This window comes from Filicampus tigris, chromosome 13 (genome assembly GCF_054856515.1).
Source record: "Filicampus tigris isolate MCC_2025a chromosome 13, RoL_Ftig_1.0, whole genome shotgun sequence".
Classification (NCBI taxonomy): domain Eukaryota; kingdom Metazoa; phylum Chordata; class Actinopteri; order Syngnathiformes; family Syngnathidae; genus Filicampus; species Filicampus tigris.
The window spans coordinates 2199491-2223506 of record NC_141229.1 but is presented as its reverse complement, the minus strand read 5'-3'; the positions used below and the strand labels follow the sequence as shown (position 1 = coordinate 2223506).

The window sequence follows — 24016 nt, the reverse complement described above, 5'->3', positions numbered from 1 at the left end:
AAACCACAAAAATAGCAATGGACCTTTTTGTAAATCTTCCATTCGTTCAGTTTATATAGCAGATGGCCTCATTAGAACTGACTTGGGGAGAATTTTTTCCTCATACTTACTGTATATTGTGGTATTCGCTACATGGCGGGATTACGGCATTTATCAACCACTGCTTATTTGTTTTTGTTATTTGCCTGATCCCCTGCTTATTAGCATTTAAAAACATAATGCAAGTGTTTTGGGCTCTGTCCAAAACTGAAATTCACTGGAAAATTTCCACCCCTTGCAAGCCCACTTCTGCATATCTCAGTACCTGTTGTATTCCTTAATGAGGGCAGAAACTCTCTCAGACTGGGAGGTCATGTCTCTGGAGAAGCGGCATAGATCATTGAGCTGCGTCTTCAGGCTGTCGCACATGGGCTCGGCTTTGACAAGTTCCTCCATTGTGTCCTGACGAAAAGAAACGTTTTTATTCATGTGGCTGTTGTGTACGCAAGCGTGGGACGGCTAATGTGGATTTTTGATTGGCAAAAAAGTTCGAACGGATTTGCAAGTACGTTGCGAACGCACTTGGAAAATGCGCGATCGCAGTTGTAGGCTAAATGCTTGAAAACTTTCATTTAGCCTGCAAGTACATTCTAACGTATTTTAAAAGTACGTTCGAAAGTACTTGCAAATACGTTCGATCGTACTTGCAAATACGTTCAAACAAATTTGCCAGTCAATATTTTTTACTCCACATTGGCACTCCACGCTTCCGTAGGTCTGTGCACCGGACATGTAACTCACCTTTGCAATCTGCCAGCCTTTCACAGCCTCCTCTCCGTCAGTTTTGCCCTCGGCTTGCCCCAGACGAACACGCCAGTCGTGAATCTGACGCCCCAAGTCCTGCATGTCCTGCTCCAGCTGCGCTGACAGACTGCTGAACTCCTGCTCGGAGGTGGTCATCTGACAGAGGGCCGTCTCCAGACTGGCTCGGGTCTGAAGCGCTGCCCGTTCCCACTGTTCCCAGCTTGACAGCAGGGTGGCCTCCTCGCGCTCGATGGCCTCATAGCCCCCCGAGCCGGTGTGATCTCTCGCTGCCGCCCCGCATCTCTGTACCCGGTTGAGCCTCTCTCGGCCTCGCTGCTTAGAGTCCAGCAACTCCTGGGAAGCAAACAAAAAACAGTGCCTGAGAGGTCCCGAGAACTATCTGTGTTCCCTCTACATTTGTACAGGTTCCCACAGAAACACGCAAATGTTCTTTCAAGGGTCATCGGGGAACCTTGAACGAGTATCGAGTGAACGAGTATCAAAATCACCATGGCTGTTATTTTTTTCATGTCCTAGGTAAAATAGGACATTGCTTTTCAGAGTTCATTGATCTACTATACTTACTACTTAATTATTTTGCAATGGGTCAGTTTGACCACTAGGTCAAAGTTTTTGTTGTTGTTATTTTTCTTCACTTTTCAGAAACATTGTTTTTTCAGGAACATTAATAGTGGTTCTAGGTCAATTTGAACCATGATCTGAAAAGTGTCAGAAAGGAGAAAACCAATTCTCCCAAACATGCCAATACACTTAGTAGTTAAAAAGGCCAGAAATTTGACAATGCGTCAATTCAACCCGCAACATAACCAGAGGGTTAGGTTAAAAACAAAATGGTTGTGACTGATGCTCACCTGGACCTTGGCCAGCTTTCGTTTAATGGAGACCGAGTCTCCTGACAGGTCAGACCAGCGTTGGAGTTCCTCCTTGGCTGAGATGAGCCAGTCGTTGAAGTCTCTGGCGGCGTCCAAGTACTGCTCGTGCTCGGACACGATGCTTTGCATGGACTGAATTTTACCCTTCGAGAAAGGACAAATGGATCTCATCTTTCATATCTGAATCTCACTCCTCACAAAAATATATTATTGGCATTTTGGGTGAAAGTCCAGAGGGAGATGGCCACTGAGCTTAGAGTTTCATCATTAAGAGTCACAGAAATGCAAGGAAGTGGACGTCAATGGAAAAATTCATGAATCCATTTTTTTTTTCTCCTTGTTCCAGTGCATTATTCATCCAGAATTCCCCAATACTACAATCCCTCACTTTTTGCAAGTGTATTACAATTCACGTGACTTCTCAAGCTTGCGTTACCTTGACCACAGCTGAGATGTCAGCAAAGTGCGCGTTGAGCTCCGCCCGTGACTCCGGTCCAAAAGTCTGGTCTGCGGATTTTTCGTACAGCTCCACGGCCTTGTCGGTAAGACGAGACAACGCTGCGGCGTGGGAGTCCACGTCCGCCTGGATGGCCCTGAGACGCTCCAGGAGAGTGGACTTCTCTTTGAGGCCGGGCTGCTGGGGTAGCGTCATGCCCAGCTCCTGCTCCACTGACTCCATCCACTGCTGCAGGTGGTTCTTGTTCTCCTGGAAGCCGCTCCACTGGGCCACCGTCCACTCCAGTCGACTGTGTACAGGAATTTGGCTAAGCAACTAGCGAAAGCGGTTTCTCCGGAAATGGCGTGTGAATGCTGAAGAGCGACGTTGATTTAATAGTTCAAATGTGAATTGGCATGTCTCCATCAATTTAGGAATTTTCTCAAATGGAATGATGCGGAAAATTGGGAATTGTTGGAATGTCAAAAACACGAGCCTGAATGTGCTGAATTTTTCCGACGCTGGCATGGTTTGAGTCGGTTGAGATTTTTGGAAAGACGGAATCAATTTGCAAAATGCCTCCATTAATTTGTGAATTTTGAAGTGGAAAAATTGGAATTCTGTGGTAATTGGGATCTTTGGAATGTGTACACAAAGTTGAGTTGTAGAGCTGAACATTTTGCAGTTGGAATGGTTTGAATCGGTCGAGAAATTTGGAAGGATTAGATCAACTACAATTCTCCATATTTTCCATTAATTAGGGTATTTTGTCATGAAAAATATGAACTAATGAAAATGTGACAATTTGGGGAATGTGAAAAATACTTCCCAACGTGTCTTGAATGAGCTGAACGGTTTGAAGTCGGAACTGTTTCAACTGGTTGAATAAGTTGCACTGCATTCATTTCAACGGGACCGTTTGTCATGGAAAATGTGCAATTGTGGGAATTTAGGGAATGTAACAAAACAGCTGCCCGGACGTCCTGAATGAGCTTAATATTCTGATGTTGGAACAGCTTAGAATTGGTTGTGATGGAAGTAGCGGCGGTGCCGCTAGCCATCATTCGGACATTTGTGCGTATCGTCTTGTCACATCCCTTACCTGTGGCAGCTCATGGAAGTGATGAGCATATTGGCCCAGGCGTCCTTCAGACTCTGAAGCTGTGAGCAAATGGCCTCCTGCCCTTCCATCCTGTTGTGTTTGAGGACTTGTTCCCCTTTTCCAACCGCCATGTTGAGCTTCACCTCACCTTCACCCTTCATCAGCAGGATATCCTATGCGAACAACAAGGCAAATGTATGAATATGAACCTACGCTAATTTGTGAATTCAACTGACCTACACTCACTCGCTTGTTGAAAATATTTGTGTTTTGAAGTTCTTCTCCTGTAATTCAAAGATGCTACAAGATGGCACCAAAGCCCTGTCTAGGTAGAGAAAGTACTGTGTCGAAGTGGTACAACAAGAAAGAGAGCCAAGTTTTGTGTGTCAGGGAGGAGCCAAGTTTAGCCTGGGTTGTGAAGTGGAAGTTAGGAGAGTCGCTACCGCATGTGCATACTTTCACATTCGGTGCAATCAGTATAAGACATGACATACGGATGTTCTGTACTGGTGAGTCAGCTCCTCTCTTTGTTTTTCAGTCCGGCAGTAAAACGTTAATAAGTGTTCTTCGCAGAGGATAACTAATATATGCCTTTGTTATATTTTTTCTCTACACGTGTTGTGTGTCAGCACTCTGCTTCTGACCAGATACCTGTTGCTTAAAGGTTAACAACACCAGGGCCCGACGGTTATGGATTTGATTTCTTCAGGCCGATTCAAATATTTGATAGAATAAAATTAATAAAATCCCCGCGAGCCTTGTGAGGATAAGCGGTATCGACAATGGATGGATGGAAAATTCATAAAATATTAAAAAATATATATAATATAAATAATATAGCTTGACAATACATCTGTCCTTTAGTATTTGTTTAACTTTACAACAGAGAAAAATTGGCAAAAATCAGCAGGGCTTTTTTTGTCTATTTTTTGGGGAGGGGAGTGTTGAATGTTATTTTCTATGTCTTGTGTTGTAATGTATTAATGTGTACAAAAAAAAAAAAAAAACGCAGCTTTTTGTGAAGTGAGGTGAGTCACCTTCCAACATACAGCATTGGATCTCAAGTTTGAGCTCGCAAGTCAAAGCAAAAATATCAGCCGATCGACAATCTTGAAAAACTCGTGAGCCGGGTCCACTGCATGTATTCGCATGGCAAACACTTTTAGGGCCGCACATTTTTCTCCTAGCATCTCATCGGTCTGACCTGTACGAGCACAAGCCTTTTCTCCAAGGTCTCTTTGTTGCCGACGGTGCTGTTGAGCGAGGCCAGACGCTCCTGGACTCCGTGCAGCCAGGTCCAGGTGGCCTGCAGCGTCTCCTGGAAAGCCTGCTGCTCCTGCAAAGTCAGCTGGCAGCTGCGCAGCCTCTCGCGCCCGCGTCGCAGCAAGGCCTGGTGCTGCGACTGCAGCTGAGCCGACACGCGCGTCTCACTGCCGTCGCCTCGCCCGCCCTCGTTCAGGGCCTGCGCCTCCTGGCACAAGCGCTCAAAGGAATCTCTAAAGGAGAAAAAAACAAACAAAAAAAAAAAAAAAACCTTGTGCTTTTGACCAGACCGCATCATTTTTCCAGGAGGTAGCAATTTCATTTTGTTTGGCAAAAAATAAACATGAATGAAATGAAATCATTCATTTCACAATTCATGTGAAATTAATTTTATAATCTTATATCGGGGTAAGATTCATATTTTATATTATTTAATTTTATTTGTACATGTTGCCTAATATTTTATAATAAATACATAATAATAACATTTTATGACACAATTCATTCATTCATAATATCATAATTTTGAACGTTTACAAAACCAAAACAAGCACCTTTCTTTGAGCACTTCCTGCTGATATTCCTCCACCTGTTCGAGCAAAGCCTTTTCAGGACCGCGTTGCGTGGCTTCGAGCAGATCTGAAGTCATCCTCTTCTCCATGTGCTCCAACCACCACTTGAGCTTCTTCAGGCGACCCTCAAACCTGAAAAGAAAATGTTGATTCTAAATAGAAAATGCTCCGGGTTTCTCCATCATAGTGATACTGATATATGGTGACGTTGTCATCGTGAACGCTTAAAAAACTGCAAATTGAAGTGTTTAGTAATTCAACAACTCAAACTATTGCGTCTAGTTGCGTACCAGTTGATGGTCCATTGTCTTTATGTTAGCGTAAGGCTAACCTATAAAGCCAAAACATTCATGTATAATAAATCTGATAGTGTTTACTGTAATACAGATTAATTTATTGTTTGCTTTATTAAAAAATACACAGGAAGAGGACCTTGAAAACATAATCGCCTGTTAAATTGCAATCAAAATATTGCAATCAAAATATTGCAATCAGCAATCGAGAGACTGGACAATTTCATTGATTAACAATTTATTAATGGAGGGTCAGTGTGGTTTTAGATGAAAAAGATCAACCTCCATGGCATTAATGGAGTGTGACTTTATTCATAAAGATGAAGAGTTATGGTGTTAGATGAGTGGCATTTGATTGGCTAAGAAGCTACATGAGTAACAGGAGACTATTTGGCCTGCTGGGTAATCAGAGCGCCCAAGTATTACTTCTGGTGTTCCACAGGGATCCGTTTCAGGACCCAAACTGTTTATCCATCCATCCATTATCTGTACCGCTTCTCCTCACAAGGGTCGCGGGGCGTGCTGGAGCCTATCCCAGCTGTCTTTGGGCAGTAGGCGGGGGACACCCTGAACAGGTTGCCAGCCAATCGCAGGGCACACAGAGACAAACATCCGCACTCACAATCACACCTAGGGGCAATTTAGAGTATCCAATCAACTTACCATGCATGTTTTTGGAATGTGGGAGGAAACCGGAGTGCCCGGAGAAAACCCACGCAGGCACGGGGAGAACATGCAAACTCCACACAGGGAGGCCGGAGCCGGGACCAAACTGTTTATTTTATACGTAAATGATACTGTATATGTAAAGTTTCTGATTTATGGAAATTTGTTATTTTTGCAGATGACAAAAAACATATATTCTGTGTTCTGGGAAGGACTCGCAGCAGCTTTTACAGGTGGTCATGATTCAAATGCATAAATCAAAACATTTGTTCGAAATAAATAAGATAGCTTTGAACTTAAAAGTTAATGATGTTTGGAAATCAAACATAAGCACAGAAAACAAGGTGGGAATTGACAATGTGGAAGGTCGAAAGGGTTTACGAAAATAAGTTTTGGGGTGTCTTAAGTCAAGGCACCGCTGATGCCTTTCAGACACGCTCAGGATCAAGTTGTGCTACTCCTACCCTTTCATGAGGGATGCGCTGTCCTCCAGGATCTGTTGGTTCTGTCTGCACTGCTCCACAAAGCTGTCCCAGTCCTGCTGGATGGATGACAGGTGCTGCTGGACCTGGCCGGCGTTGGCTTTGGGGAGATGGAGCAGCAGCTTCTCTCCTTCCTCGCAGACCTGCGTGAGATGCGCCTTGCCTTCCTCCATGCGCTCCGTGGCACCCTGAAAAACAAACGCAAGTTTCAAACAGCAACCAGGGATGTCTTTCCGTCCTTAAATGTAGCTTCCTGATCGGTTTTACTGTCTTCTCCCGTGACGTCACTTAGAGGCAAGTCTGAATTTAAAGGGGGGGGTTCACCGTACCATACCTTCAGTTTCTGTAATTTGCGTTCGACGATGTGAGTGTCTCCAGAACGGTCGCAGCATTCTTTGACAATCTCCCTCTGCTCCACAAGCCAGCGATGGAAATCCTGAACGAGATCTGTGGTTCAAATACAAAGGTTTAATACTAGGAATCACCTCGGTCCTCCAGGTGAAGCATTCTGTGGTTACGTTTCTCACCATTGAACTGCTGTTGGAGACCGTTCTGCAACGACGCCAAAGTCCTGGCCGAGACCTGGTTTACAGACTCGTAAATCTTGATGAGCTCGGTGAGCGCGGACCCCAAACTGGAAAGCTCCTCCGAAGGATATTTGCGACACAGGTTGTTCAGGCTTTCTCTGGTGGAGTCGATACTTCCCTGCTGATTTTGCAGCTCTTTCTGAAGTTCCTGGCAATGACAACAAAATGGACACCCAGAAAATGGGATGTCAAAAGGCACAGCCTGCCGGAAAAGATGATACGGAGTCTTACCTTCACTCGGCAAATGTCCTCGGGATCGGAACCAGTGGGAGAGGAGACCAAGGAGTCCTCCATGCTCTTAAGCCAAGCGGACATCTGTGCGATGTAATCCTCCAGCAGTTTCTTCTGGGCGCTGAAGTCTTGCAGGTTCCCGAGCGCCTGCCCATGCAGCTTCTGAACCGAATCCATCTTCTTCCTCAAGTCGTTCTCCAGCAACTGTTGCGGTTGGAATAAGGGTTTTGCCGCTCTTGCTAGTTGATTTGTTTGACCCACAAACACATTTTTCCTTTTTTTTTAACACCTACGTATTTTTATAATTTAACTTTCATGTGCAATACATACCGTATTATTTTACTCATCAATATTTAGGGTACAGTTAAGCACAAATCCGTACATTTCAATTGAATCATTAAGTGATTTTTTTTTGTTGTCTTAATATGTTCGAACTGTGCAATAATCTATAGTGGCTTACAATAATAATAAGTAGGGATGGGCGAGTACCGATACTAGCCATATTTTAAGGTATCGGAGGTATATGGAGGCTGCTGATACCAGTATCAACCCCCCCCCCCCATTTGTGTCCATTTTATAATTGGGAAGAAAAGGCAAACATGTCTGACAGATGCCCATTAATATGCAATTTATATATTATATATATATAGTATAGTTAAATCATAAAAGAAATTGTCAATCATTTCATGCAATTTCAAGGAAAAATGCTATGTTGGGATATATAGGTCTTTGGCAGAGGGATGGCAGTGCCGCTGTGGGAGTGGTCACAGCCAACTTCAATCATGGGCAAACAAAGCCTCCCTTCTCATTCTTGAAGCTTACAACAACTACATTTAGCGTAATGCTAAATTGTATTTTTTATACAGTAATCCCAATCCATCCAATCGTTCCTTTATGGGAAATTGGTCAGTGGGACCAAAAACACTGGAGAGCACTGATCTGGAAGGTTTTCTGCTGTACAGATGAACCTACTTGCAATTTTGGAGGAGTTTCCTGACTTTGACTGCTCCTCTTCAGCTCTGCCATTTTGCTCTGCAGGTTTTCGAGTCTCATCTCCTTCTCGCCCATTTGTTCCTGTTGATGTGAAGCATAAATGTTGTCGTGGTTAGCAGGGAGGATAAGCAGCAGCTACTTTGAGTGTTCTCATTTTGTATTCGTGTGTTACTCCCGTTCAACAAACGCCTAAAAGTGCATCTGCGACTGTGGCTCTCCTTGCCCACGTGCAAGGGCATTACATTCGTTATTACTATTACTATGATTATGATGATAACGAGAATGATTATTCTTGTTCATTTTATTGATTGCATTCAAAATGCTTACCTGAAGCACAGAGAGCCTTGCTGACACCTTGTGACTGTCATTGAGGTTGTTCAGACTCTCGTTCAGTTCCGTCACGCAGCTGCTGGTCCAACTTTCGACATCGTCGGCAATTTGCCGCACATCCTCCCACAGCAGCAAACTCTGCTTCAGGGGCTGGAGGTTATCGTCCAGCCTCTCCGACACCTGCGCGAGGGAGTTCGTCAGTCGATTATCATCGAGTTGAGTGTTTCCCAAAGGTTGATCCACTGAGAACCTTTGCATTTGTTTGTTGTGTATCGCCATGCGTCACTGGTATAGATGGATGAACAAATGTACATTTAAAAGAATGTACTTTTTGGATCAATTACTGGATTTTTTTAGCACTATATGGCGCACCGGATAATAGGGCACAATGAACAGGTCTATTTTTGGAGGTTTCCTTATATAGGAGACACCGGGTTATAAAGCGCACCGGGTTATAAGGCGCATTACTCCACATGAAGTGAAACAAACCAGTACAGCAAATGATTCAAGCTTGATTCCACTTCAATTTGACATCCATACATAAGGCGCATCTGATTAGAAAGCGCACTGTTGATTTTTATAGGATTATTTTAAGTGCGCCTTATAGTCTGAAAAATACGGTAGGTGAAAATGGATCATTTCCCACTGCAAAGTGGTTTGGAATCACTAATCAATTTTGTTTCCGGAGTTTCTTGTACGTACATCCAGCCAGCGGTCCACGAGCGTCTCCATATCCTTTCGGACCGTTTGCGCGTCGCACTCTGGCAACTTCTTCAGCTCGATCACCAACTGTTTTCCTTTGCTGGAAAACCGGTCCAGTTCCTGTTGCTTGTCGGCCATCGCCGCCTTCACCGCTTCATGCTGGAGATGGAGGAACGGGAGCTCTCTATGACGTGACGCGTTGATTGAGGGTAAAAGAAGAACAACTCGACTTTGTTCTGACCTTGCTTAGGGATCGCTTGGTTTCCTCATGGTCCTTCAGAACAGAGTTGATATCAAACAGAGGTTCCGCGCTCTCCATAACGCCGCTGATGCCGGATTTGAGCATTTGATATTCTCTCACGAGCTCAGCAAGGACATTGCACTGCTCCTGTCTGTTTTTTTTTTTTGGTTTTTTTTTTTAATTCAAGGCAGTGTTAGGGTTAGGGTCAGTTTGGCTTCTTTCAGAAGTGAAAACACATTCCGACACTACCTCTCTGTAATGAGCCTCTTGGTATCCCCCCACGTGGTCTCCAGTAGGCTGATTTCCCTCAGCGCCTCGCCGGCTAGCTCTGCGTCTCGCTGGGCCAGCTGGTTCGCCTTGTCCCGCAGCCATTGCTCCTCGTGCTGGTGGGACTGCAGTTCGTCCTCCAGCTGGTTGAAGAAGCGCAACCTGACACAAACAGCAATGCAGTGCGGCTCTAAGTCAGGGATGTCCTAACTTTCACCATTCGGGAAAATGACACAAACAACAATGTTGCTTGTTGTGAAGCGCGTTGAGTCACTGCCATACATATACAGGACTCGTATCTCAAGTTTGCGCTCGCAAGCCAAAGCACTATTTTGATCGAATATTTGTTGCTAAAAGAGCTATATAACACCGCGACGAAAATGTGATTAGGCATTCGCGTTTGCCTGTCAATGGAGTTCCAGATTATTTATAAGCATTAGCATTAAGCTAGCGGCAATGTGTTTTAATTACACAACATATTGCTCGTCCCTCAAGTTTGCGCTCGCAAGCCAAAGCAAAAACAAAAAAACAAAAAACAAAAAATCCTCCGAACAACTAGAAAAAGTCATTAGGTCGAGTCGTCCATACCTCAAGGCGCTGTACTTTCAAGAAGTTCTGAAAAAAAAAATGCTCTGGCATCGTGTTACCTTTGCTGGAGAGCCAGAAGGCTGGGCTCTTTCAAGCTCTGATGGTCGGCTTTTTCTTCAATGTCCTCCACAGCTTTGAGCAGCTGCTCTTTCCGCTGTCGAAAGGAAGTCCACAGAGCCCCCAAGGCCTCAGCTTCGCTCTGCTTGGTCCCCAGCAGGCTCCTAACAGCATCCAGCTCGGCGCTGAGCGAATCGGCCAGCATGCGGCACGACTTTCGCGCGCCTTCTTCGGTGGCCATGTGCAGGTGGCTTTTGCAGAGGCCGCTGTCCAGGTCGACGGCCAGCGTTTCCAGCCGGCACACGTCGGGCACGGCGGCGGAAAGCTCCCGCTGCAGCTCCTCCACTCGGCCGCGGTCCCAGCTCCCGCCGCGCTCCACGGTTTGCCGCAGGCCTTGCAACAGTGTCGCGGCCGCGCTGTGCGTCTGCTTGAAGGTCCCGAGCTTTTCCAGGCACTCAGACTGCAGCTGGACGATGTGCCGAGCCTCCGCGTAGGGCTGGACGCAGCTGTCCACTCGGCTACGGAGGAGCTGCGCATCGCCGGGATCGCAGGATTGACAGAGATTCTCCGCCTGATCATCTAACGTCTGTTTCGCACTTTCTTGCTTCTGTAAGGCCGCCTGGGTCTCCTGACAAGAAAGGTTCTGTGTATCATTCATCTTCAGTTTCCAATGAAAAATGAGAAAGATACAGATTATTCTGATATATATATATATATATATATATATATATATATATATATATATATATATATATATATATATATATATATATATACATTTTTTTTTTAAGTTGACCCCAAAAATATGAGGGAAAAATATCAGATTTTTCAATATTTCAAGTTCTCACATCAAAAATACAAAATAGAAAAGAAATCAGGCCTCAAAGGCTTAATTTAATACGTGTATCATTTTTTTCTTTCCGGTCCCAACAAAAAACACATGCCAGATGTCTTCAAATTGTAATTTTAGGCTGATATGATTCGTTCGTTCCATTTCCAAACGGCAATCAAAAAGTGAAAATTGAAATGTTAATTATTTATGATTTAACACAATGCCAGATTTGCTTTGTATTTCAATTTCAGGCAGAAGGAAAAAAAAAATCATAATTTTACAAGAAGAAATGAATCTGGTACAGTGACAGAAACTGAGCCCTGCCGCGAATGGCGACAAGCTGCGTATAATTTACTCCCAGCCAAAAAGGTTTAACCATCAATTGGGTTTGATGTGTCTCGTATCGCTTACGTTTACTCTTGCGTTGGCCGAGGGCAGGTCGCTGATGCTGATTTGGGAAGCTGCGTGTAGACTCGAAAGCATGGTATCACTCCACTGGGAGAATTTCTGAAGGTCACGGTCAAACTGCTCCACGAGGGCCAGGTGCTTCTGAAGCTCCTGAATTCTGTAGGACAAAAAACGTCGTAATATTAATTTCCTTTGTTTCGGTTATTATATTCCTCATGATTTGTAAGTAAGTCCCCCTTAACTATGTGCTTGGCCCCCGGCCCCAGCCGAGCCCAGCCCCCCACATCCCAATTAAATAAATAGCATAAAACCGCCACTGGTTGTTTGCAAAGGACGAAGTTAGTGTTCAAACTGTTGCTTAAAGTGTTGTAGCGCCGTAACATAGATGCACATTAGCATTAAGCTAGCAAACTGAAAGCCGAAGCTTTGTGGTTGTTTTAAATACACCGGGTATAATTTTCTTAGTTTTATGTTTAGTTTGACAGTAAACTTCAACGGGGAGTGGCTCAGGTTCAGAAAACAGATGAGCTGTGATTGGTTTTCAGTCGACAGAAGTGACAAATGGCCGTCCCCTGCGATGGCTAAAAATGGGTGGATTAACTCTTATTCCACAAACGCCATATTAATCAGAATGCCTTGTTTCAATTAGTGGGCCTGCATAGAACGTATTCTTGAAAAAAAAGGGTTTGGGTTGAATTCCCCCTTTTAAGTTCACTGCCACCATAAAGCGCTTGTATTTCACGTGCCAGATTTCGGAGGAGTCTGACGTGAGCTCCCTGTAAGTTATTATCAAAATTTAGAACTGAACCCTAAATTAACAGGAAGCCAGTGCAAGGACTACAAAATTGGAGAAAATTCCTAAAATACCTTTTAGGAAGAGCTTCATTTTGGGCATGTAGTCTCGTCTGCTGGACGTCAAGCTCTTCCCTCAGATGGCTTGCCCTTTCATCCGGTGCATTGCCATAAAGCGATGCCCCGAGAGAGATCAGCTCAGCGTGAGAGGGCCCCAGCGTCTGGACCTCCGAGTGCAAGGCCTGAAAAGAAATCGTTATTCTATTTCAGAAAACAGAAAATCATTTGTTTGTGAGGTTTTCTTCAGGTTAGGTGCGAAAGCATGCAACGTACCCGCATGTCGTGCAGCTCGCTGCAGAGTGCGGCCTTGTCGGCCGACAGGCAGCGACTCTCGGATATGACGGCACATTCGCTCCTCTCCAGGCAGGAAAGGAAGTTGCAACGTTGTTTCTCAAACCTGCAACAAAAAGTTTCAGCTAATATTTTTCCCCACCCAAAAAAAAAAAAAGAAAACAATAAATTTGTTGGAACCTATGACTGCATTTTCAAAACTGTCATTTTTGGGAAATCTTGTGAAAAAAAGTGGATTTATAGTGTAATAATTGAAGTCAGGAGCTGGAGTCGGGTTTGTCTGCGTGTGAGCATGTAGGCGTGAGTTGTGGCTTACATACAAGGGCATTATAGAAGCTTAGTTACTCAAATTTTTGTTGTTACTTCACTCAAGCGCAACGTACGTGAAGCTCACTCCCACTGAACAATTTGGCTCGCAACAAAAAGCAACGTAAGAAAAAAAAAAAGAAAGAAAAAGAAAAAGGTCACCCATATGATGGCACGTAAAACTCATAAGTCAAGGTCACTGTATTACACTCTTAAGGTTGTTTTTCACCTTTGCCAAACGGTTAGAAGGGTCTCCAGAGTGCTCTGCTTGATCTTGGCTTCCTGAGTGTTTTGTTCAAAGCTGGTACTTAACGCCTTCACAGTCGCCTCCGCTTTCTCTCGGTGGCTGAGTCGCCGGGCGCCGGCGGACAGGGAGAGCAAAGTTCCCTTCAGCCTCTCCAGTTGCTGAGAGACGTCCTGAGGGACGGACACACGAGACGAGCAGTTGGTCCGTGTTGGCAGTGGCCCTTGACTCATTTTTGAAAAATCCATAAAATACAAATCTAAATCTGCCTACTTTCCTTCGACATGGAGCATCAGCTATGAACATTTCAAACTAATTCAGAACTACAACACCATTCTCAATAGTACACAAACAGCAAGAACCGTTGACAGTTCATTTGAAGGGCATGAAGAGTTCCTGTTGTGTCCTCCTAAAATTATTGAATGAATTGCATTTTGTGAAAACGTGAGATGAGCTCTTGCGCTTTTGATTTGCTGTTTTGTTCCATATTTGAATTTGAATTTTTACAGAAGAATGTGGTTATTTTTTGATAGCCCCTATTACAATTGCTTTTGCTAATTATTGGTTAGGAAGTGTCTGGTCTTTCGTGGCCTCCCCCAGTAACTCTGACAAGAGATCGTGGCCCCCTCTATCATTTAGGTTGACTGGACTGCGAAGTTTCAATTTTACCACAACAGGTCAAAATCAAGCACCATGTGGTTTTGTAGGGCTTTGTAGGTATCTGATGAGGAACTGCACGTCTTGATTGGATCTTCGAGCTTTGACTGTAGCTCACAGAGCGATGCTTGCGCCTAAGAAAAAAAATAACAGGAAAAAAAGAACCCTTAAACTAGAAACTGTCAGTACAAATCTGCTATGAAGCTAACATGCATTTTTGAAGATTTCCTTCACTGCACCTCTTGGAAGCTCTGCGTGAACTTCTGCTGGTGTGAGAAGCTTTCCTGCAGCTGTCCGTCAAGCTGCTGCACGCTCTCCCTCAGCTCGTCCCAGTAGCGTCCGATTTGGGTCAAGCGGGCCTTGATGCGGGCCGCCTCGCCCGACGAAAGGAACTGTGCCACGTCCTGAGAGTCCGCCTCCAGTCCGGAGAGAACCTGAGCATGCTCCCGCAACTCCGTCTCCACAACCTGAAGGCATGGTAACACGGTGGTTAAACGAGCCTTCAAGCTGCTTATCGCCTCTCCCGGCTGAAGTTTACCAGCAGATTAAACATAAAGCAAAGAGTGAATCATACGTTGTGTCTTTGAAACAACCATATAGCCTCAGCTAGCGCATAATGCTAACACATAATGTGAAATGCCATAGGCACGGGCGCACAATTAGCATCTATGCGACGGTGATGGAACACTTGAAACCACATATATTTACAATCACAACATGAAGACAGCAGGCAATATAAAAATACTGACAGGCATATATTATTCATCCTCTGCGGAGGACAACTAAAATTAGTGAGGATTATTGAGTACCTTCACTGTCTTGATCTGTTGCTCAAGTGCCAAACTGGAACCCTTCAAGGCGTCCAGTTGCTTTTCCTTGTCTGATATCCACGAGGAAAAAGCTTCAAACTCGGCTCCAAACCGATCCCACTTGAGCTTCATCTCCTCTGCAGTTTTCACACTACAGCACAAAAGCAAACATTACACAACAGCTTCAATGATTGTTATTTTCTTTTTAAAGTCTCAAACTTGAAATAAGCGTACTCCTTTTTGAGCCGAGCCTCCACTTTGTCCACTTGATCGCTGAGGGACCGAGCCTGCTGCAGGAGCAGAGTCTTGTTCTTTGGGCCCAGCTGGATTTCCGTGGCTCTCTTGAGCAAAGTGTTCATGTGAGAGGCTTCGGCTTCACATTGCTTCAGGAGCACCTGTTTCACACAAAAAGGATGCGTAGAAATGTTAAGTTCAGAGTACACGCAAAATCACTGTTGGATTCATGAATTGTGCACAATGGCTAATTCGCAACACCGTGCGAATGTTAAATGAATCAGAATTCATTCTACAATTTATTTATTCTATTTGTGGGGATTTTTTTTCCAAACCCCCAAAATTCTTTAAAGGGAAGTCAGCCCAAAAATGTACTTTATAATAATATGTTCTAGGCAGCTCCGCGAGTCTTAACATGGCATTCTGATAAATATTGCATTTGGGCGATATGAGTTAAGCAGCTTTTAGCCATCTCGGGGGGGGGGGGGCGGCCATTTTACCACTTGCTGTCGACATCACAGTTGCTCAGGGCTCAGGTAACGACCCGTCAATGTTTTCTGAAGCTGAGCTGCGACGGGTCGTTACCTGCGCCCTGAGCAACTGTGATGTCATTTTCAGCCAACAGCAAGTAACAAAATGGCCACCCCCTGAGATGGATTTTGCTGCTTAATGTGTATTCCACAAACAAATGAATATCAAGTTTAGACAAGTGGGGCTGTATAGAACATATTATTGTAAAAAAAAAAAAAAACAGTTGGGTTGACTTCCTCTTAAAAAAAAAACAAAAAAAACCACCAATATCCAAAATATTATTCAAAATAAGCACTATTTGTAAATGAGGACCTCTGAGAGAGTTAAACTGAGGAGTTAAGTTTGACTCACTCTGGCCTGGTCCAGTTCTACCGCCAGGCTTTCCGGACTACTGAAGTTCAGGTCACGCTCGGTCGTGGATCGGGCCTTGCTAACAAACTGGCGAACCGCCTCCTGCTGGCTGTCAAACTCTTGCCAGGCCGCCAGTGTGACCTGAGGAGCATAAAGCATCACTGTGAAGACTAACGAAATACATGCAACAACGTCGTCGCCATCAATAATAAACACGCGGTGGCCCACCTCCAGGCTTTGCTCTTGCGAATCCATGTTTTGCTCCATTTTGCTGAGCGTGTTCTCCAGACTGTGCAGGTCATGCTGCAGAGTCTCTCCCAGGCCCTCCTCGGCCTGCAGCTGCTGCCCCCTACTGATCAGCTGCTGAACATCCTTCCTCTTCATCTTCAACCGTTTCAGAAGTTGCTACGGAGACAAAATGCAGACCCATTAAGGCTTCCAATGTGATCGTTTGATGGCGGTGGCGTGGGGGACGTTTTATACCTGGTGAACAAGCAGTAGTTGCTGGGCCTCTCTCACGGTGGGACAATCCAGGATTCTGGAGACATCGGCCTGAGCTTCTTTCTGCGCTCGGAGAAGATCGTCCAACGTTGTCTGCACTTCCTCCCTGAACTGGACGCAGTCAGCCACAGCCAGGACCATCTTCTCTGCCTAAAACGCACCCAAGGCGCATGAGTAAGAAGAGAGAAACGACGGTAGTGACGGTATGCCGGAAATCCCTGTTGGGTGCGTACCCTGGTTTTAAGGTCACGGTTCGGTTCATGTTTGATACACGAAGGGAACAAAAATGCAAAAGAAACTGCTACTCCTTTGCGTAATATGAATGACTGTTTTGGAAATTGAAAAGAAAAACAACAGCTTGAATGTGTTCTATTCAAGAAACTGCAACCTCCATAGATGACAGCTGTGATTTAGCGGCGCATTCAAAGTGACCTGGTGATTTTTGGCCAATTATTAGCCCGGAGCATGTTTGAAACGATGAGTGACGAGTTGCCCACCTCTATGAGAGACAAGAGAAGACCCTTAAAATCAGCCGAGAGTTTGCTGAGGGCACTTCCCTGCCTCTGGGCGTCGCTGTCGGCGCAGATCTCGATCAGAGCGGCCATACGGGCTTTCAGCCAGCAAAGGTTCCCTTCCTGTAGCTCGGCGTCGTTCCTCAGCTCCTGCGGCAAGATAACGTGGCCAAAGTAATGATGCAGATGGCGATAGATAGTCCGCTGAAAGGCTCGATGTTGAGGTTGCTGTGACGCAAACCATACCATGATGGTAGCCTTGACCTGACTGTATTTTCTCGGATCGCCCGCCCGGTTTCTCAGGAGTCGCAGTTGGCTTTCTTTGGAGATCAACCAGCAAGAAAGCTCGGCGTATCTGTTTCGAGACGCAAGCATGAAGGTCAACGTGAGAATTAGAGGTGTCCAAACTAATCGCTCATCAAATGAATTGACAACTATTTCGAAACTCAATGATTTTGATTTATTGCGTAAGTCAAAATTGCCCAAATCCTCTGAGTCCAGCATCCGAAAAGGAAATATTCTGCAGACTGATTACCTTTTGCATTTGCAAAAAATCTGATGTTACTTTGGAAAACAATGATCAACATCAACAGTAACTGATCCATAATTCATTTAAGTAGCCCTTGGCATCAATCAGTACCCTGGAAGTAGCTCCCGGTTTTAAAAAGGTTTGGTGAGCACAGCGTCATAATTTCCTCTCGTGCAGGGATGACGCTACAAGGGGGTTGGGGGGTGTTTGGGGCTATAGCGTCGTCAGAAATCTGTGTAGCCCCAGTCAAGCCCCTCCAGCCTTTTATTTGATATTCTAAAATACATTTATAAAATATTTTCACCGAATCTTACACCTGTTCTCAATTATGCCGTTCAACAATTGTTCAGAATTGAACGGCCGGACATGTGCATTCAAAGGTCAAATAAAAGTTAACTTAAAAGGTTATAGTGCACTTCAAGTTCATCCTGAAATTCCACCCAAAAGGCCAACATCCCTCATTTTTGGTGAGTACTGTCGCGTAAAACGGCTGAAGCTGCACACCAGCAGAGGCCTGCCTCGCATCATTTGTAAAACCGCCATTTTTAGGTGATTAGACCTGGCATTGTAGTCCTTCCACTTGTCCGGGTGCTGCGTTAGCTTCTGATGGGTGTTTTCAATCTCTTCGCTGACCTCGGCGTAGTCCTTCCTGGACTTCTCAAGAGTTTGGTGTGCAGAGTCGCCCTCGGGGAGCTTCTGACAGAGTTCCTCCATCAGTTGCAGCCTCTTCTCACAAAGGGACTGAGGCCCCTTTTCTCTGAAGAAGGCCTGACCAGGGAGCCGAGGACATAATAGCCTGAGTGAGCTCGGCTGAAAAGGTGACACATCTTTCACAAAGGGGTCGCTCGCTCCCTCACCCGGTGCTCCTTGATGAGCCTCTCGCTACCCGCGCTGGCCAGGTGCCGGTTCTCCCTGGTCACCTCGGCTTGGCACTCCTGCAGCAGGAGTGCCAGCTTGCTCCCCTCCGCCTCCACTTTGAGGCGGAGGAGGTGGAAGGGAGCGTCGGTCTGGACGTCCTGGGAAAACGAGGACGTCAGGAGAGAAAATATTTTCCAGGGCCTTTCAGTTTGACTTAGTGAACCCACCTTCCAGTGTTTGTGCAGTGCCCGGACGGTTTCCTGCAGCGACTGTTGCTCCTGGTCGGGCAAAATGTCGGTGAGCTCGTCGCAAGCCTTGAGGAACGTGTTCAGGACGCGCTGGTCCAGCTGCCCGAAGAACTCCTGGCAAAAGCACAAACCGCCTGCCTTACTTGAAGCTTTCACGTTCCCGCTCTATTATTTCTACTTCCTATGGCAGGAATTGTTTCCAAACCTGAACCATCAATGCCTCCCTCAAATAATCCCATTAATAAATGTTCAATTAAAAAAAAAACAGACCTAACTAAGTCAAATGACAACAAATAAACCTCCCTCAAATAACCCACCTAGGACAAATAAACACCACCAATAATCAGCAACTTAAGACACAAACGCCTCCTTCAAAATACTAGCTATTTTTACAAACAAAGGCCTCCTTCAAATAATCATAACTTGTAACAAATAAACAACTCCCTCACATTAACTTAAGAAGCAAACACCTTCCTCAAATCGTGAGCCACGAAGAAAAGTGGACGCCTCCAAAATATGCTCATTAAGAAACAAACGTCCCCTTCAAATAACCATCAATTCAAGACAAAACACCTCGCTCAAATCATCAACTTGCGACAAATAAACACCTCCCTCAAACAATCGCCAACATAAGAATATTTACTTTCAAAAAGCAATTTGCAACAAATAAAGACCCACTCCAACAATCATCAAACAAACGCCTCTTTCAAATAATCTTACACTTAAAAACAAATAAACATCTCCAGTAATCAACGACTGAGGAAACAAATACCTCCCTCAAATAATGATCGGCCCGCCAAAGAAATAAACACCTAAAAAAAACTGACCTGTAAAGAACAAAACCTTCAAATGATCCAGCAAATTACAAAAAAATGAACACCTCCTTAAAATGATCAAATTAAGACAAATAAATGCCTCGATCAAATCAGAGGTCAGCCATAATCTTGGAATGGCACAGTACCTAGAAACATACTATTAATACATCTCGTCCACTCAGACTGCTAATAATCTCCTTCCAGATTTGATAGGCACTGCCTTGGAAGAATCATGTGTATTTTTAGAAGGGATATTAATAACCAACAAATACCTGACGCGCACTTTGAAACACAGTTGTGCCAAACTGGAGTATGTGTTGAAGCAAAGTTCATTGTGTAGGTGCAGAAACGGGGGAGGAGAGCACCTTGCTGATCCCTCACCGTCTGCTTTTTAAGAAGCTCCTCCGGGTTGCCTCTTTCCGTCAGGCAGCTTTCCGCCATCTTGAGAACTTTCTCCAGCTCCAGCCGTGACTCGTCAAACCGCTTCATGAGGCTGCTGTTTGCCTCCACGCGCTTCCGCCACTCGGTCGCTTCCCTAAACATGGCCTGCGTGCACATTGCAAACTCTATAAACGCCCACCCCGGCATCACACCGAGCCAGGGAAGCCTGACCCACAAATTGAGAAGGACTGAGCTAAAGGCAAAATTCACAACAGGGGAAAAAATAATGCCAGGAATGTCCGCTTTGATGTCTTTCTGTGACTATTCCAGTCACAGCTGAATGGCAAAAATGCCAACACAATTTCCTGACTCGCATTTAAACAGTCCTCCATTCACACTGTGACATCATTAAATTACTAGACAAGACTCTTAATAATTGATAAACATTAGAACGCCATCGCAAGGCTTCAAACAGTCTGTTGACTGGAAGAGTCACAGAAAGGCATACAAAAGTATGTCCTTGGAAATGTATTGGTCGATGAAACTGTTGTGAATTTTGCCATTCAGCTCCTTGTTAGAGAGCAGAACTTTGTACAACCCCCAAAAAAAAAAAAAAAAAAAAAAAAAGCGCAGAGAAGTTGGACATGTTCAGAGAAGGTCAAATTAAGTTCACCGGTAAAGAAGTGCATAAAAGCGGAAGTCAAGCCAAACATATTTTTTTCAAGAATATGTTCCCAGCAGGCCCACCATTTGAAACACGGCATTCTGATTCATTTTGCGTTTGTGGAATATAAGTTAAGCAGCAAAATGCACTCGTTTTTAGCCATCTCTGTGGGCGGCCATTTTGTCTTCTGTCGACTGGAAATGACATCACAACTGCTCACATCGACCGATCACGACTGACCTGTTTTCTGAATCTGAGCTGTGATTGGTCGCTGTGAGCAGTTGTGATGTCATTTTCAGTCGACAGAAGACAAAATGGCCGGCCCCAGAGATGGCTAAAAACGAGTGGATTAACACTAATTCCACAAAGGCAATATTTCTCAGAATGCCTTGTTTCCACTAGAGGGCTTGCATAGAACATATTCTTGAAAAAAATATGTTTGCGTTGACTTCCGCTTTAAGTATTTCAGGCAGTCCGTCTGAGTCGCCAACGGCAGCCAAACGGACCGGCACTACGTCACACGAAGGTGCCGCACACCTGACACGAAAACAACTAATAGAAAAAAGAAAACTTTGTTGTACACCATTCGGTCCCACAGACTGCAATGATATTGTCCCACAGTGTTTTTATTTGTCCAATCACCACACCGCGCATGTGTGTGTGTGTGTCCGTGGGTTCAATTTTGATTTGTTGCTTTATTTCGCCGCGTGTCTGGCTGTGCGGCGCCTGCATGTGATGTGGACGAGGGCACTGACTGGGCCCCCCTCAAACACGACTGACGACAGACTGACGACGCCCGCCTTTGTTAGTGGGGAACTCCTTCAGACGCTTACCTGCGAGGAGACTTGGAGATCCGTGACTCTTTTCTGCAGGAGGCTCATGTCCATGTGCTGCAGTGTTTTACTGGCGTCCGTGAGCTTCAGGATGGTCTGGTGATTCCTCTCGATCGCTATCAGGCACTTCTTGCAGCTTTGCGTGGCGGCCGCCAGCTCCTGAAACAACCCGAGGCGTCAGCCCCTCAGTATGCATGGGTGGACTGAACGCCTCTTAAGGCTCACCTGGCACTTCTGTTTGAAGTCCACGGGCCCCTCGGAGTCGCTGCCGCTCGTGACATGGCTGGCCTTCTCCAGAGCTTGGTAGAAGCCAGTGATGTTCTTCTCCATTTCTTCCAGCGGAGCTAAGAGGAACTGGGACTCCTTCAGCAGTGGCAGACATCGCTCTCTCACCTGATGGCATGAGAGCGCAGATAAGCAAATTGAATATTTAGATTTCTCCCAAAAAGTTCGGGATATGCGGATTCCGGGTGACATTTCAGGACGAACCCTACAATGCAGTATAGTCTTAATCCAGCATTCCCTAAAATGATGTATTTGTTGTTGTTTACTTTATATTTATGGCCAAGAAGTGTTTTACAAACAAATCATTTTTATTGTAATTATGGCTTTACTACCGCCGTGCCATAAGCGACTACGAGGTGTTTCGATTACGTCACAACAGTAGGAATGATACTTGGTGATGATGATGATGATGATGATGATGATGGGATTAGACGCCGGTCATCACGTGTGTAATACAATTGGTCGCCGGGGTTGGGGGCGGCGGCGTGCGGACAGCGGACATCGTACGACGCAACGTAAACGTCAACTCACGGCAGAAATCACACTATGAAAATGAATCGGCAACGTGTGGGGCGTGGCAAAGGGGGGGTGGGGGGGGGGGGGGGTCGATTGATGGTGGCGGCGGCGCGGCCGTCTCGTGAATCTCGTGAAACTGGCCCTGACACTCCAGACATTTTGACTACTTTCGGTCCACACCAGTGGGGTAAATCCAGGCTACTTCCTGGTTGGTCGCTAAGCAACTACTTCCAAATACGGGCAAACTTTGCATTGGATTGAAACAGCCTTCCGGAAATTGCTTTGGTCATTAGAAAGCATTTTTGAGGACTTTAAAGTAGTGAAAATCTCCGTAATGTGCCTGGCATCAAAGCAGACCGCCGTGGCCGCACCTTGCCGAGCTGCTCCTTGATGGAGGTCATCACGGCCGTCATCTGAGCCACTTCCTCCTGCGCAGTGTCTTTGCTCAGCAGCTGAGCGGTGCGACCCGCCGCTTTACATGCGGCCTCCATGGCTGGCAATTTGTGCTTGATTTCCTGCAAGGGTGGTGGAGTTGATGCGTGTAGTGGGATGCGTCGATACTTAGCTCAACAAATGCTGACTATGCGATCACACTTAGGTCAACAAATGTTGACTGGTGGCAACTGGACTCTTCTTGGTTGCTGACGATCAGGTTTGATCATAAAGCCCCCTCTCGGCAATGTAGTCTTCAACAACCAAGGAGAGGTCGGTTACCTGGCTTCGACTTTGGTGGATTAGCACCATTATGGATGACTGAGAATCTACAGAGACACTTCAAACCAACACTTTGCCTTTTTCGCTACTAAAACAGACTCAGGAGGAGTAGCGAGAGTGCCTTACCTCGACATCCTGAGCAAATGTGCGGACGTTGAGGAAAGACACTTGCACGGCGGCGCTCATCTTCTCGTCGGTGGCGTCCATGAACATTTTCAAAGTGTTGATGCCGTCCTGATAGTCATGCCTCAACTTGTCCACTTCGTCCGCCCTTGCATACTGACAACAACAAAAAAAAAAGCCAAGGTTCACTCCTACTTGGCGGGAGTCAATAATGTTTTCTCGCAAGCCCTAAAGGGGGAACTCAGCCGAACATTTTCTTTGCAACAATGTTTTATGAGCCACCACTTGTCCAAACACAGTATTCTGATTAATATTGCATTTGTGAAATAAGAATTAAGATGAATCCAGACGTTTTTATCCATCTCAGGGACTTGACATTTTATCCGGCACTGCGCACGGCTTGCCCGTTTTCTGGGTTTGCTCACATGACGTTAACAATGCGAGCCCGAAGGTACTCTGATATCAATTTCAGTCGACAGCAGAGGGCTGAGTATGTCAAAATGGCGGTCCATTTACAGAGAAAAATGTTGGACTTGAGCTCCATTTTAAGTTTGATTTGAGCCAAGTCATGTGATTCGAATCTCCCACTCCTGCTTAAAAGTGTGAAGAAGAGGTCGGACAAAGAGCGACTGGGCTTCATTTACGTATTTGACTTTGACAAAGAGCTCCCTCCATCGGCCGTTCAGAAGAAGGAGCTGCTGCTTGAGGTCTCGCGACACGCTCTCGTCGCAGGTCTCGATGAGGAAATTGCCGGCGTCGTTCATGTCCATGTGTTGCTGGACCCAGTAGGACAGGTTGCGGAAAAAATCCTGAATCAAGAAACAGTACTGAGTTTGGATCGGAATCATTGTCCTGTATTTTGTCCATATGTGCAGAAACAACAATGCATCCTCTGTCTCCCCGCATGTTCAAGGTTCAGCATTCACAAATTCACCTGGTTGTGGATTTTTTTTTTGGGGGGGGGGAACCTATCCTCTGTTATTCACCGAAAAACACGCTTAGGTCAAAGCAATAAAGTATAACTTTGACACCATCT

At 45.3% G+C, this 24016-nt stretch overlaps 1 protein-coding gene across 7 annotated transcripts in view; it reads right to left on the bottom strand.

The window, feature by feature from the left end:
- syne1b (spectrin repeat containing, nuclear envelope 1b) overlaps positions 1-24016 on the bottom strand; it is a 106089-nt gene that overhangs the window by 58314 nt on the left and 23759 nt on the right. For 5 of the 7 annotated variants that reach the window (XM_086049667.1, XM_086049666.1, XM_086049672.1 and 2 more), the window contains 39 exons: positions 23625-23789; positions 22984-23136; positions 22515-22658; positions 21568-21735; positions 21343-21501; positions 19846-20010; positions 18629-18763; positions 18401-18559; positions 18103-18311; positions 17261-17369; positions 17000-17164; positions 16485-16652; positions 16230-16406; positions 16002-16142; positions 15120-15280; positions 14886-15036; positions 14316-14543; positions 14112-14210; positions 13405-13592; positions 12852-12975; positions 12594-12760; positions 11730-11883; positions 10489-11114; positions 9824-10003; positions 9575-9725; positions 9334-9492; positions 8629-8811; positions 8281-8382; positions 7309-7512; positions 7018-7225; positions 6825-6937; positions 6473-6678; positions 5032-5181; positions 4419-4710; positions 3215-3387; positions 2113-2422; positions 1656-1820; positions 781-1137; positions 305-441 (listed from right to left, as the gene is read on the bottom strand). In XM_086049667.1, the coding sequence (XP_085905793.1) occupies positions 305-441; positions 781-1137; positions 1656-1820; positions 2113-2422; positions 3215-3387; positions 4419-4710; positions 5032-5181; positions 6473-6678; positions 6825-6937; positions 7018-7225; positions 7309-7512; positions 8281-8382; positions 8629-8811; positions 9334-9492; positions 9575-9725; positions 9824-10003; positions 10489-11114; positions 11730-11883; positions 12594-12760; positions 12852-12975; positions 13405-13592; positions 14112-14210; positions 14316-14543; positions 14886-15036; positions 15120-15280; positions 16002-16142; positions 16230-16406; positions 16485-16652; positions 17000-17164; positions 17261-17369; positions 18103-18311; positions 18401-18559; positions 18629-18763; positions 19846-20010; positions 21343-21501; positions 21568-21735; positions 22515-22658; positions 22984-23136; positions 23625-23789 (7205 nt within the window). Of the gene's footprint in view, positions 1-304; positions 442-780; positions 1138-1655; positions 1821-2112; positions 2423-3214; positions 3388-4418; positions 4711-5031; positions 5182-6472; positions 6679-6824; positions 6938-7017; positions 7226-7308; positions 7513-8280; positions 8383-8628; positions 8812-9333; positions 9493-9574; positions 9726-9823; positions 10004-10488; positions 11115-11729; positions 11884-12593; positions 12761-12851; positions 12976-13404; positions 13593-14111; positions 14211-14315; positions 14544-14885; positions 15037-15119; positions 15281-16001; positions 16143-16229; positions 16407-16484; positions 16653-16999; positions 17165-17260; positions 17370-18102; positions 18312-18400; positions 18560-18628; positions 18764-19845; positions 20011-21342; positions 21510-21567; positions 21736-22514; positions 22659-22983; positions 23137-23624; positions 23790-24016 lie in introns of those variants that run through there. The other 2 variants (XM_086049669.1, XM_086049671.1) reach the window with 1 other exon arrangement.